The sequence below is a fragment of the Pyxicephalus adspersus genome, chromosome 9 (genome assembly GCF_032062135.1).
Source record: "Pyxicephalus adspersus chromosome 9, UCB_Pads_2.0, whole genome shotgun sequence".
NCBI lineage: Eukaryota > Metazoa > Chordata > Amphibia > Anura > Pyxicephalidae > Pyxicephalus > Pyxicephalus adspersus.
The window spans coordinates 3,450,942-3,465,997 of record NC_092866.1 but is presented as its reverse complement, the minus strand read 5'-3'; the positions used below and the strand labels follow the sequence as shown (position 1 = coordinate 3,465,997).

General features: G+C 39.4%; 1 protein-coding gene across 2 annotated transcripts in view; it reads left to right on the top strand.

The window, feature by feature from the left end:
* The window catches only part of CHST8 (carbohydrate sulfotransferase 8), a 146,204-nt gene that overhangs the window by 71,305 nt on the left and 59,843 nt on the right, over positions 1-15,056 (top strand). Inside the window, exon 1 of one of the 2 annotated variants that reach the window (XM_072422557.1) lies at positions 13,720-13,834. The exons of the other annotated variant lie outside the window; for it this stretch is intronic. Within the exon in view, the coding sequence (XP_072278658.1) occupies positions 13,768-13,834 (67 nt within the window). The 5' untranslated portion in view covers positions 13,720-13,767. Of the gene's footprint in view, positions 1-13,719; positions 13,835-15,056 lie in introns of those variants that run through there. 2 annotated transcript variants of the gene reach the window in all.

Sequence of the window (15,056 nt, the reverse complement as noted above, 5' to 3'; positions counted from 1 at the left end):
TTCTATAGATGAATGCAAAAATAATTTCAAGTCAAAGGTCTTGTCGTTGTCCTTTGCAAGTGATGGAAAAGAAACATGGTTAACTAAGTTTATCAGAACCTACATATTAATATTCCTTTGGATTCTGATTGTTCAGAGATTTAATACTAGACAATTATTAAGACGGAAGTAAACTCTCATTTTCTCATTCCACCGACGGCGCCTACATTTTCACCCGGTTGTCTTCCAGGATAAGGTCATTGGCCATACCATACCACCTCCCATGTGTGCACTCAGGAGTTCATACTTGGCACCCGGGTATGCTGCGATCATATTGAGCTGTGCATGTTCAGCTCATTGTAACAGAAGATTGTGAACAGGCAGATAAGTTTGTTTTATTACAGAGGGAACATAGCGTGTTTCTTCAATAAAGAGCTGCCTGCTGGCAACGTTTTCTTTTGAAAGTTTAGTTCTGTTTTATATACTTTAGTTCTTGGTGAGTTTTTTCGAGGACCAGTAACCTCCATAAACTGATTAATGCATATCCATGCTGTCTGCCCTGACATTGGTGTTGTAACAGATAAAGAAGCGAATGTAGCACATAGAGGATCTTTAGCACTCTATTTGGGTATTTGAATTAAATTTTGATACTCGCCTTGAAGGAAGGTTGTCTTCTGTTCGGTGGATATACAAAGCGGTTGGATGTTTCTCCTTTCCTTTTTCCTCCTCTGTAATTGGGCCCATCTGTCTGATGGGTATTGAGAGGTACTGGGAAGGTTCTTGTTTTTACAAGTCGTCAAGTTATTTGTTTTTTAAAACTTTTTTAACATACTCGGTCTCACAATGCTTCTGGGGAAGCAGATAAGTTAAATCCATGAATCACATTGAGTGAAAACGTTTGAGACTATATATAATTGATCATTTTGTTGTGATAAAGAAATTGTTTTACAGATACATGTGAGAATAAATGTATCATTATTTTATTAATATCTTTATTTGATGCCATTTTTTGGGGAAGCTTGGTGCCTAAAAAGTCCCATATTTTTTCTTCTTTGATTATTGCATACAAAAAGCACAAACCTTTTAGATAGAATATGGAAGGGGTAGAACCCTTACTGTTTGTGTAACATTATGGGAGATTCTTCTTCTTGCTCCTCGTGAGAATTGTCGGTTACAAAAGGTGATAGAAATCTAACATTTTTGAGGTGTTACTAGGACATGAGGGGAGGGCAATAGTTCAGTAGACATGCTTGTTCTGGTGACCACTATCTTGGGGTTATTTTCTCTTCCTGCTTTGTCTCTGGAAAAAAAACTAATGTGATACAGACATTTAAAAAAACATTACTAAGCAAAGTGTGGCATGTCTTAAAACACTAGATGTTGAAAATGATCTTCATCTAGGTGGCTTTCCAGGTCGAAGAACGTCTCCTTTCTTGAGAAGGGACCAGACGTGCCAAATGGCAACTACCAAAAGCAATATTTCAACATATTCAGCTTTTTATATCTAGTAAAAATGAAGGCTTAAAGACCTCCTTCATTGGGCTTTCCCACTTTTGAGCAAAGTGTGATCCTCAGAAAAAATTTGTTTGAAGGCCTCCAATGCTGGTTAATCTTTAATTTAAGAATAAAGAGGGGTCCAAAGAAAATAAATTATAACAAGAGTCTTTATCATTCCCTTCTGTATATAAAACTATGAAGTTTGGACTTTCTATACACTTTTATACTATTTCAATGTCTAGTTCCGTTCCAGTGCTGAAACATCTACAGTAACACTTGTGACTTTGATGTGCTGTATTTTTGTATTTCATCAACTTGTCCTGCAGTTTACTGCCCATGTCCCAGCAGCCTCCTCCTCGCTGCCATGTCCCCGGTTGCCAGTAACGGTTTGTTGCTTGTAATTAATTGGGTGTTCACTATCTAAACGTGTCAGCATCATCCATCTTTCACTATGGGAGTGCATTGTCATATCTCTCCTTGCCTCTTCCAGCCTTCAAGTCCATCAATCTCTTATCTCATCTTTGCAGTTCAAATTTAATGCCAGATCAGGCTGGAGTGAGGCCGAAAGGCACTTGGGGTATATAAAAAAAAATGTACACTCCTAAACTGGCGGCTCCATCCAGGAAAACAAATTTGTAAAAGATTCATGCCAAAAAGGATTCAGGAATTTGCATGCAATGCCTCGTCCGTTCCCCTGCCTTGTCTCTAAATGAGATAAGAAATAAACTATACCTTCATTTTTTCTTTTGTCAGCTCACCAACTGCAGAACACTTGAAGAAGCAAATCAATTAGAGGCAGACTGAGCGGACTGGAGATGTCACTGGGTCATGAAATATATTCTACTCTCCTGGATTTCATTCTGGATCATCTGGTCCTCGTAATTTTTTTTTGGACCAGTTCGATGTTGTCAGCCCACCTCCATAATCTTCATTAGTATGCAAATCCTGGGCATCTAACAAGCCTCCCTCCCTGTCTCTCCCCTTTCTGGTTTTCTTTCATTTCTTGGATCCTCATGAATTTCATTAGGAAAATAGATTATTATCTGTCTTATAATTCAAACTGAGGAAAGACGAGATGAATAAGTGATTGATACAATCTTCTCTGCGATTTTAAAAGTTTACTGCTGGTTATTGTTCCGTATTATTGGCTTCCTTGGTTGAATAAAAGACTCTTAGCATACAGATTTGTCATTTCATTTTGGAAGATATTGAATATTTGTGAGTTTTGATGCTACATGCATTTTCTTGAGGTTCTTGTTTTGTGGTTGTGGAATTCTTTGTCCTTTATCTGCAAACCCAACATTTATCATTTTAGGTGTTCTTTTTTTTTGGTAATTTTTTTTATTGATTGACTTCTGTTACAATTGAAGTAGTGTGCACTCTGTAATATGGAATACACTAATTGTGTTTTTTATTCCAGTGTTACTTTTTACTGTGTTTTTTCTATCTAGATTCTTTCTTAAGACAATGGAAAAAAATGGAAAAAAATATTCTAGCTTTCATTAGGTAAATAGTTTGGTTTATTTCTTATACATTTTTTTTCTGTGTCTGATGTTCTATCCTTTTTGATTTTTATGTTTTTTTATCCTCTGAACATTATTATTGGATCATGCTAACCTATTGAACCAGTGATTTTTAAAGGGGCTCAAGGTATCACAAACTTAGAAACTTTGATTTTGAAAATCTCAACCTCTAACATTTTCATTTATCTTGTCTCAAGTCTGTCACTGTCTTGTGACGTTTACAGTCTCCAACAACTCCTTTAACATATTTAGTTCCTGACCATATCTTTACATATGTCTGCAGTCTCTGGCTGTCTCCTGTAGCATCTCCTCAGTCTCTGACCGTCACCTGTTGCATACTGGTCACTATGTCCCAATAAATGTCTGCAGTCTCTGCTTCCGGTAGCATTACATTTTAGTGAGTATTATTTTCAGCTTTTTGACAATGTTAGGAATCCCCCTATACCAGTAAGTTGACACACAAAACCATGAGTACACACTGGCATATTACCTCTACAAAAAAGATGGTAAATAAAAAGGTTGGGTTTGGTACAGAGGACACCCAGCTTTTACAGCATAGCCAGTGCTCACAAAACATTCTTAAGAAACAACAAAAGATGATTGGGATTTGGACATCCCATGCAACTAAAACCAAAAGCCTACCCATAAAGCCTTGCACACCATTTTTGAGGGGAGCCTGTCCACTGAAAAATATATTAGTCGTGCTAAAACTGATCCCTGTTCCTCTTTGCCCATTGCACAGAATTGATTAAACAGATTTCATGTCCAAGGATCCTGTTGATCCATGACATGGAAAGCTAGCAAGCTGAAACAATAGGTGGCTAAAAGTGGCTAAAAGTGGCTAAAGATATAATTATTGGCAGGTAAAGCAGCAAACATCTATGTATTTTAGCTGTGTATGTAGCAGTTTCCCTGGAGTGTCATTAAAAGTCTCCATATCTAAGGACAGGCCTTTGTACTTGCACCAACTCCATTTGCATCAGTTGAGAGATTTTTTTAATAACTTCTATCCCAGTAGGGATCATTTCTGTCTCTTTAAATGTAGGGCACAGAGAATTTATCAGGAGGATAGGTTGGTGTCACCAACAGAGACCACTCATAGGATTAAAAAATTGGTTCCAGACCTCAACCATCGACCAGCAGCTGACATATTGGGTAGATTGTTTGTTTTAAACCTTGAACTGCACAATGGAATTTGATTATGGCTTTGGAAGAAAATGATCCTCTGCTGTGGGATTTATATGTTACATCATTTGAACATGTTGAATTTTACGTGGCTTTCTGACAGTGAAGAGCCAGTCCTAGGCAGCTGTTATATTTCATGGAGCAGATTGCATTTTTTTTTTTTTTTTTTATGAATGATGGCGGTTCGGTATTTGTTCTTCCTGCCATTCGTCTCATTTACATCTTCATGCGTGTTTATCAGTGTGCAGCCTCCTTATCTGTAGTCCCCATATGTTTTAATGAGTCACTGGGACATGTATGTCACAAGAAAAGCCGCACTTCAAACATTTTCCTCTGAATTAAGACACCTGCTAAGTAAAATCAAAAATATGCTAATTAAGCTGGCAGGAAGGCTTTTCATATGTCAGCACATTAAAATGTAATTATTCAGGAAAAGAATTCTTTAGTAAGTGGCGCCCCTAGTGGTCTCTGGGTGTCTCTGGAGACCGGTTCAGGTCGTCCTTTAAAATGCTATTATGGTGCACCTGGCAGGGCTCCTCTATCAGCTGTACGAAGTCCAACTTAGAGGTCAGGCAAAGTTGAATTACATAACCTTGTTATCTCCTCTTCTGTTGCAGGATGTAATGAAGAAAAGATGGCTTTTCTTGTGCATTTATGAATTTGTTGGTTAAAAAGGACTGCAAAAATGAAACTCTTAAAAGCAGATTTCTTTGCAATGAAGAAATAGAATTGGTGCCTTTTCTATACACTTGCTTTTTAAATGGCACATTTGATCATTTAGAGGCTGGACCAGGGTTCTGCCAGAGGTTTTTAGGGGTTCCTTGAGCAGTTTGTGCCTCTCAGGTCAGACTAGGTGACACCAATGATCTTTTTGACCATCCGTAAGGGTGACCTTCTTCTAAGTACTGAACTCTGCTCCAATGATGAGGAATTGTTTCCCCAAGACTTTGCAGAAACAAACAGTTCTGCGAATGTTGAGTTCCTGGTCCTTGCTGCACTTGGTGGTTCCTCCCGCTGACCATTTTATTAATACTCTATCTTGTAGTGACATGGAGCTCAGCAGAAGGAAGTGTTGCAGGGAACACAGGCAATTGATACTCCTAGAAGTGTCAGTTTTCCTGCAGCCTTGGGGAGATGATGCCTCCGAGGTGGAGAGGAGGTAGGTACTTACATTCTTCTGTTAAGGCGACATATTTTTTTTAAATGTTATATTGGTAATATGTTTATTTTAATGCTGGTCTTGCCTGCTGCCTTTTATTGACATTACTTCGCTCCCCCACTTTTATCTATTTTCCTGAAAAAGCAAAATGAAATGTCTAGCACTTTTAGGAATGAGGAACAAGTGGCTTCCTCCCTGTCCTCCTATCTGACCGCACTGGTGGTTGTTGGTTAGTCATTTAGGTAGCAAGCAATTTGACTAAGTTTTAACAAGTGACCTCCACTCTATGTAACCTCCAATGAGATCCAATAGAATCCTGCACAGGGACGGTAGGAAAATTAGAAAATTAGATAAAAGCAACATCGGGTGGTGTCGGCCTTAAAGTGAACCTGTTGATTTGGCTGGCATTGTCAGACAACATTTTTTTTAAGAGGATTTTCTTATCCCCAGCCCTCCTGTAAGTATTTCTGAGCTCTGCTATCTCTTCCATCAGGAAGCGCCATGTAAAACATGTAATGTGTCTGCTTATGATTGAAAGCCATTCATCCCTCTGTCTTAAGAACTTTGATGGGATTACATTATGTTGAATAAGGTTTACCACTATGGATTAGTGTGTAGCAAGAGGCTCCTCTGAATGTGACCTAGATAATATTGAAAGCGATAATCCCAAATGTATAGAAAATCACTGAGGGTTTGCCATGAGCGTGACTTTTCCAGGAAAGCCAGCGGTGACACTGTGTCTCTGGGTAAGCACTTGGAGATAAATCTGTCTGGAGAGTCCTGGGGACTGGTCCAAGAGCCTTTGAGATGTGATTTTTACTCCTCAGCGCTGTCCAGCCTTTGGCCTCCTAAAACCTTGCAAAATGATTTTTTTTCATGGATAGGGAAGAGGGGTCAATGGTGGCTTGTCGGTATAGAGAATCCAGTTGGCTTTTTTGGACGCTCCCAAATTCTGTTGACTGCAAATCTGAAGAACAGCTGGGAATTCGTTTTAAGCTAAACTCTAAGCAGCTTAATACTGAATACTTTATACATAAAGAGCTGTTTTACCTACCAACAGATTTGTATTTCTGACCTTCCAGTCCTGAGATGTATACAGCCCTGTCCAGCAGAACAGCAGACTTGAATTTTTATTGTTTCAGTTCACTCACATTTGACTGGTCTGGTCTCTGTCCTGACCTGTGATTGGATAGTAAAAGGAGAAGCATTAGACTGAGGAGCTCATCTGTGTCCTTCTGCTCTTATTCTACAAGTTCATTGTTTGCACATGAGCACCACAGTACAACTCTTATATATTTTATATACTCTTACTTTGTGGCTTCTTATATTCTGTTTTCTAAGCTTTTGTTTAGGCATTAAAGTTATGGCATTTATTTTTTAAAAAAAGCCTGCAATGTCTAATAGAATTCGTATTTGAACTTTACATTAATAGGGTTCAATAATAGAGGTCTGACTCATGTTTGCTGTGGGTGGCATGGATTGCCATTTGGGTAGAAGGCCACTTTTTAGGCAGTGGATCTTTAGTTTGTTCCCAGGTTGGGTCAAACCAACCTTGGTGCGCAGTCAACCCAACGCATTATAATGCTTACTGGGTGTCTTCCACTTGTCACCCTGCAAAATGAAAACATCACCTTTATATATATATATTGAAAAATTGCGTAAGGTGTTACAATCACTCGCTCACGTTTGCTGTGGAGAAATGCAAAAAGGAGTTGGAGATTTTCTGTACTGACTACCCAGACCTTGGCCTTGTGATTCCTACAAAAAAGCTGTACAATATGGTTAATGGGGTGAGATCTTCTTGTTCTGTTGCAACCAATTGGTGTCCTCGGACTACTAAATGGACTATCTTTGATCTATTTGTCCTCATCCCCTGCTAGACATATTCCTAGTTGGCCACCCAATGTCTGCAACATATCAGATTATCATAATCATGCAGTCAAACAAAAAAATAAGACAAGACATTTATTTATCATTATTAATATTTAGTAAATGCCCTGAAGAGACCACATGGTAAGGTTACTTCCATGGAGGATCCAGGAGTTGAGCTTTGTTCAAATACTCCCCTTTCCTGGTGGAGCTCTTCTGACAGCAGCTATGACATTGTCTAGTTTTGTTTTTGAAATACTTCATTAATCTGTATTACTCCTCCGCTGACTTATTTGCTGCATTTTTGCCCAGCTTTACTATGAAAATAAATTATTTACAGCTCAGAAAGCGAAGGAAAGGTCACTCCCTGGGGCCACCTCTATTCGCTGTGAAGATGTAGAGCCGCTCTCGGTCATGGCTGGAGCAGCTAAAAGAAAATAAGTATTTATTCCATCAATGTGGAGAATTACCATGGCTCCACCATCAACCATGCCTAGATTCATATCTAAGGACTGGGTATTGTATATCTCCTGTCTGCAGGATAATGAGAAAACAAAATAAATGCAGTAATCCTTTTATTCTGGTCTAGCTCCAGAAGGATGATGATGAGTTTTATTTTATTTTCTTCTTATTGAAAAAAAATATGCTTATTCTGAAAGTGTTAATTCCAACATGCTGAATGTGTTAATTTAACATTCTGGGCATTTATTACCTTTTACAGGCATCATAGTATTACCCCTGGCAATACCTTTGTCTCCTTTTTTCTCCAGGAGGTTGGACTTATCCTATTTTGCCATCATCCAGGTGCCATTTCTACCTCCTGCCCTGATATGTCAGTATGGAGAAATTGATGAGATTGAGTTGAAGTTCATAGAAAGCATAACCAAAGAACCAAAGTTGTAGCTAGGTGGTCAAAAATTGGGCAGGCGACACAAAACACATTTACTGTTCCTAGCTGTTTGCACCAAGGATAATACAGTATTGGTGGGGTCAATACTTTGTTCTAAAATTGTAATGCCCTCCCCCTTAGTATGCACCATTTTTCCATCATCTTTCTACTATGCCCCAACTGTCCAGTTCACTTTTATTGTGACCCAGATTCCTGGTGTTCCATGTTTTGTAAAAAATGTAGTTCTCTGGTGATGGGTGGGTAGCTACTGAAAAATGTTGGGTGTTGCGTCTGGCTAAAAGCAGCTGGGGAGAACAGTGGTCTTAATAACCTTCCCAGCTTTGACCCTTTGTAACTTCTTTATCCACTTGTATTGCTAACTGCGAATAAAAACCCTATAAAGCAATAGCTAATCCGGTTTAAACAATGGGCGACCATATAATTTAGTGCCTGGAGGTTGATCATGTGAAGTGGCATGCATGCAGAAAGAGCCCTGCCAGTTCAGCTGAGATCATGTGACTGATGCCTAAACTATATGACCAGGTTCCATTAGATTTTGGAGCAGAGGTTTTCATATGCTGTAATTAGGTTAGAAGGATAAGGTAATCAGGGTTGGTGGTATGGGGGGTAGTTGAGGTATCATTGCACTGAACTCGCAGAATCATTGAACTCGTATATTGAAATAATGCCAGCACCAGTTTACAACAGGCTTCAACATAGAAAAGTGGAAGCTGTGGGTGTTCATAAATCATATTTTGACATTAATATTCCCGATATAATTACTCTACCCCCATTAACCCCCTCCTCAGATATGTGTCAGGCTCAGCTCAGATCTCCTTTTATTTTATCCAGGCAAACCAGATTACAATTCGCGGCCTCCCCACTATGAATTATTGTTACAGCAGTTTGATCTGGGCACCAGAGACCGCAGGTATAAATCATAATATTAAGTGAAATGGCATTTAATCCCGCCGAGAGTGTTTGGGTGAGGATGAATGTCTGATATCTGGTGTCAGGCTTATTTCGCCCTCGCCGTACATTCCCGGATCAAGATGAAATCAGTTGGACGGGATCTGTAGCGTTATACCTTGGATAATATAAAGCTGAGAGCGGTGCCGAGGCTTCTTTTGATGAGTTCTTGCCTTAATAGTCTTATCTCCCTGGCTCCTGTTCCGACTTCTTTTGTGGCAGCGCCTTTGTGCGGTTCACCTCAGTGGCAGCGGGCTAAATGCTCTGTTTGTCCTATTTTTGCAGCGGCCTTCTTCAGTGCTGTCGCTTTAGCCGAAGCCCCAGGAAGCCACTAAAGCATTGTGCCACATATAAAAAGCCGTCTCTATCCAGGACTAATAAGGAACCCAACACAATAACACTCCAGAAAGCATATAAAGGCCCTCTCACCCTCTATTTTTGGTCGCCGCTGTTTATGACAAACAAAGTTTGCAAATAATTTAATCACCTGTCCTCAAGCCGTAACTTTAATTTGAGAAATACTCTCAGGGTTTTGTTTGGCCTCCTCGAGAGTCATTCAATCAGCCTGTTTTCTTATCAGAGAAATTGAGTTCACCGCTGGCTGTCCGGTAAATGAAGAGGATTCAGTAACAGCAAGCGAGAGAAACAGTCAGGGTTTAGGCAGAAATAGAAGTCTGCGGCTTTGGGGTCAAGGAATTTTCTGTTTGAAATGGCTTTTTCTGTTCTGGTTTCCTTGGCTGTACCCAGCTTCTTATGTCTTTTCTTTCTTTCTTACTGCAGGAAAAGGTTTTATTCTATAAATGGTGGCTGTGTGTTTTTCTATTTCTACTTCTAGTGCTTGAACTAGATATTTCTCTGTGAATAGCAGAGCTTATTTCTTGTTGCTTTCTCCAGAATAATAATTTATTATATTTAAAGGGAAGGTATAGAATTGGATGATAACTAGAAACCTTTGGCCTGGAAGAAGCAAACACAAAACATATAGCACTTTGGTGGTTTCTGTTGTCCAAAGGAATGCATGGTCTGCTTTGGTTTCTCACCAAGGTCTGTGTGCATAGAGGGCACAGTTTATCATGACTAGAATCCTGAATTTTGTATCAAGTTAAATTTGAAGATTATTTAACAGATTTACATCCAAATTTCCATTGGAATTCTGAGTTTAAGAAACCTCTAAGGGTTTCTGCCTTCTATCTGCTTCTTCAGTTTCCTTAGGTTCCTTCACATGACTGCCGATGGCACCGGTGCCAACCTTTTATCTTGTATCCTTGGTTGAATATATAAAGGGCTGTTTTTGTCTTCATCATTTTATTAAACTGGGTTGTCCGGAGCTTTCCCAGCCATCCTGCACATCTCTGTACTTTTTACTACTTTTTGGAGCCCAGTTTGGATTTCATTTGGACCTCAATAGAATTTGCTATCTGGAAAATCAGATTTTTTTAGAGGTTCATTCACCTTTTATTGTTTTTAATTTTTTTCAGTTTTTCACATTTTCATATTTTTCATCATAATCTTGCTTTTGGCATTCAGTCACATGACATCCCTGAGCTGCAAGAGACATCCATGCTTAAGCAGATTTCATTGAAGGATGCTGTGATTGTAGATCTGTCTGGGGTGCAGGTAGCTATATAATGGCCACCATTGAGCACAGGTCTTACACTGACTGGTGTATTATTGTAAAACTTTTCCACCTAGGACCATCAGTCCGACAAATTGTATTAGTACCAGCCCAGGGTAGATTCCCCCTACTCTCCCAGCCCATCTCTTTGTTACTCTACTCTTTTCTACTAACATCCTGCTCCTTTTATTTGCATTACAACTGACTGGCTTCTTGTGTTGCTTCTTTTGCCTCCAGTCTGAGTTTTGCTGTCCATGGACTTCAAAAGGCCAATATCAAGTCAGATTCAAATACTCACACTACATTGCATAATAGATTATTAAATATTTTGTTATATCTGTCTGAAGTTTAGCTTCAAGTGTACTTGTTATAATACAGTCCTCACTGTTTAACCAGCTAACCAGTGATCACTTAATTGCTAGCTCTTCTGCACCACATACTGGCTCATCCTAGCATGGTCATCCTCAGGAGTCCTCCATGTCCAGCCTGCTGCCCCTTATCCAGACCTATCCCATATGATATGTGACCGTGACAGAGCTAATCTTAAGTGAGAGCTGATATATGATTGTAATTATCTCCTGTGCAGGAGCTTGATTTCTTTTTCCTGGCAGTGGTTAGGCTCTGTTATGTGAACATTGAGTTTTTATTGGGTTCAGAGGTGTTCATGTACCAGAGTGTAATTTTGGAGGCTATCTGAGAAGGCCGACCAGACGCTAACCCCGTCTGACATTTAGCGTTCTGAAATATGGAGGTGTTATGCTATAAATCTGATGCTTTCCCAAAGAATGTAATGTTTATTTTTCATGGCACTCATATAATTGCTTTCATCCATAGCCAAGGACTACTGGGTGCAGCCTGGAGCCTGTACCGCTCAGGAGACTACAACTCCCAGCATGTATTGCTGCTGTTCCAAGTACAGTGCCACTGTCTCTCCAAGTACAATGAAATGAATACCTACAGAGATAACTGGGACATAATTGTTTTTTGTTTTTTTCCATCCTTGGGTGACAATGTTGCCCCTTTATAGAATGAGCATAGATAATGTGAAGTGAATGAGCATTGCCACCCTCGGACAGAAAGTTCCTAGCAGGAACCAGTAGGTGAAAACACAAAAAAAAAAATTGAGAAGCTGCCGTTTAAGTGGTTTACAACTTCGCCTGATGATCTCTGAATTAACATTGTCAGACAGGATGAAGCTTTGTGCTGAATTGTTTGCAGCATACATAGAGGCATGGATGCTGCATATTTGATATAATATCAATCAATAGATGTTATATTACAACAGATACTCTTTGTTGTACAAAGTAGAGTATATGGTAATCTAACAATACATATTGGTCCCCTTACAGTCAGTCCTAAATCATGAGGCAGGCTGGAATTAATAGCAATAACATACACTGGACACAATTATGAGTTACAATAGGATTAGTGAGCCCATCATTCATTGTTCAGGCTGCATTTTACACACTGACAAAGGTTGAGAAAGATCATGAAATATGTGAATCCTTTACCTAAATCAGGATTCCCTGTTGGCTCACAATTTGCAAACAATAGAAAAAATGTAATATTCCAGAGCAAAGGCGAACAGAAACTGGCAAAGGAGTTTGTAATAATAAAAACCTTTCATTATATGTAGTAGACTATATATTAGGTCTGCATTACATTTCATCATAATATAGAATTAATTTCAAAAAAGTATAACCTGGAGCTGTGGATAGAATCTTTTTAGCAGGAATTCCTTTTCAGCAGTGAAACCTTTTAAAGGATAAAAGGTTGAGACCGGCAGGTGTGTAAATCCTTGGCAGTCTCTGAGATGTTTCAGCACCATGTTGTCTATCAACAATGATTTTGCATAAATCTCACATTTCCTTCAGTTTACATGCTATCAATATCTGAATCACTTTACTACATCTGCATGCTTTATGTAATAAAGACACACAGTCACTGTCTGTATACAAAGGAAAGTATCATTGTCTCAGCAAAGCCCCCCAACCCCTTTATATAAACCTTACCTTCTCTCCCTCCATGTTCTTTGTTCACCTGATTTGCTGTTTGCCTCCTGGCATTAGCAAGCAAGTGAATCTAATAAAGTGACCACAATATAAGCAAACATAAAATAATGGTATTATTTAGGCCACCCTGCTCCCATTTTCACAGACCCAGAGCCGCTCATGTGTACTTTATCCTGCACATATTTTTTTTTGGCGTCTTCCTGGGTCATTGCAGAGAAATATAATTAGATGTCTTTGTTGAATCATGACCATTTCTGTAAACAGGAGCAGTGGCTGAACAATGACTGCCAGGTATATATGAGCTCGGTCCTTGCCATTGTGCTGCAGGCAGATAATAAGATGGCACATACTGACCCATGTGAGGAGGGAACAGAGGCAGTGCCAGGCCAGGTGTCTGGCTTTAATTAGAATGTAGAGACATTGGGCGTCTGCATCTATAGACAAACTATCACCCAAACGGAAGACTTTTTATCTGCACAGCATACAATTGTCTTATAAACAGAGCTGCATTTTTCTACTCTGCTGGAGGACATGTTCGTGCAAAGAGAATTTAAATTTTCATGCAGAAAGTTGAGTTAAAGACCAACTGATCCCCAATTTGCCAGTGCTGTAGTGTTGCATCCAGGTTAAATTTCACTCGGTTAAATTTATTTTCTTGTTGTATAATCACATACACTAAGCAAGGTGTCAATTCTAGGTATTTGTCACCTCTCCCTGCAGTATGATGGCTGAGGGGCAGGAGATTGAGGAAAGGCTTCCTTCTTTATGCAGCCGACTGATGACATTATCTCAGCCTCGACTAAATGGCTGAGCTCATGGATGGCTTTTAATTGTTTTTTTAATTGTATTTTGTGATGTTAGGAATGTAATCATACAGACTCGTAATGGGTCATTGGTTTGGTTTTAGATGCACCATATAATCAAATATTGTGGACACTCCCTATTGATGATTGAGTTCAGGTGTTTCCAGTGAAAACAGAACTAAACTTACCTCTCCTTGCTATCTTGACTGGCCCAGTCAGAATGACGTTACCTCCATGCATGTGTGCAGAAGTTAAAATCTTCGTGATATGCTGGGATCATACACTGAGCTGCACGATGGTAGCTCCATGTACATTCAACACAAGGTTCGGGCAGGTAAGTTTGTTTATTGCAGAAGGAACATAGCATGAAATCAGGATTTATTTTCAAGTGGTCTGGATAGTTTAAAGTGGAACTAAACCCTTTGTTCAAAAAATTGCCATCAGATATCACCTATCCCTTCTGTAATAAAACAAGCTTACCTATCTGATTGCAAATTTTTAAATACGCTGACCAGTCCATGTTCTGCCACTGGTGCCGCCATATTCTCCCATCTTCTCTTCATGGTTTCAATTTTTGGATGTCCTAGTTTGCCAGGCCAGGATGACATAACTCTCATGCAGGTGTGCAGGCGCTGAGCTGTGCATGCTTTTGACAGATGAAGACATCGATCAGGCAGGTAAGTTTGTCTTTTTGCAGAAGGGACATCACCTATCCCTTTCTGCAATAAAGACCTGCCTAATCACAAATAGAGATTTAGTTCTGCTTTAAGTACACAATTTTTATTGCACTTTACCTGTAACATCCTGACGTTGTGAATGAGGTGGGTAAAGTGCTTTATTACATTAAGACAAAACTAATGTTGATTACATCTGACACCGACTTTCCTTCTTCCTGCAACATGTGTTTGTCAGCTGTATATTCACCGAGGCTTTTGTGATGTATGGAGCGGGGTAAACACAACATTCAGAATTTAATATTGCGGCATTGAAAAGTCAAGCTTTGACATCTTGTGACAAATGTGTTTTTCTGTAACAGCTGTCAAACTGGGACTTGTAGGTTTCTCTGTGTCACCCATAACCAAAGACTCCAACAGCTGTGTCATCTAGTTGCTGTATAATGGATGATAATGCAGTAATATGAATGTTTCTTATGCTGCACGTATCCCAGTGGGGTCCATAGACAGGTGATTATGCAAATATCAGCACGTACACATACAAAAAGCATTCCCCCATTATGGTAATGTCAAGCAATGAGCTAGGTGTCATTAGGACTCCCAATGTGTTCACCAATCATACATTCACTTTCCGGAGTTAGAAGAGCGACTGCTGTGTGAAAAGCGGCTCTGAAAATGTGTGTACTGTCTGGGTAAGGTTGATGCATTTTGATCTAGTTATTGGAGACATGACATAAATCTTAATTAGAAATTGATTAGTTCTTGGCATAGAGTGAGCGGCAACGAGCTTGAGGTTTATTACAAGAAAGCTGCAGCTTGCCCCAGTGCTAAAAAAGTTGTATGGGTCAACTCAAGATTATCTTAATTCACTGCTTGTTGTTT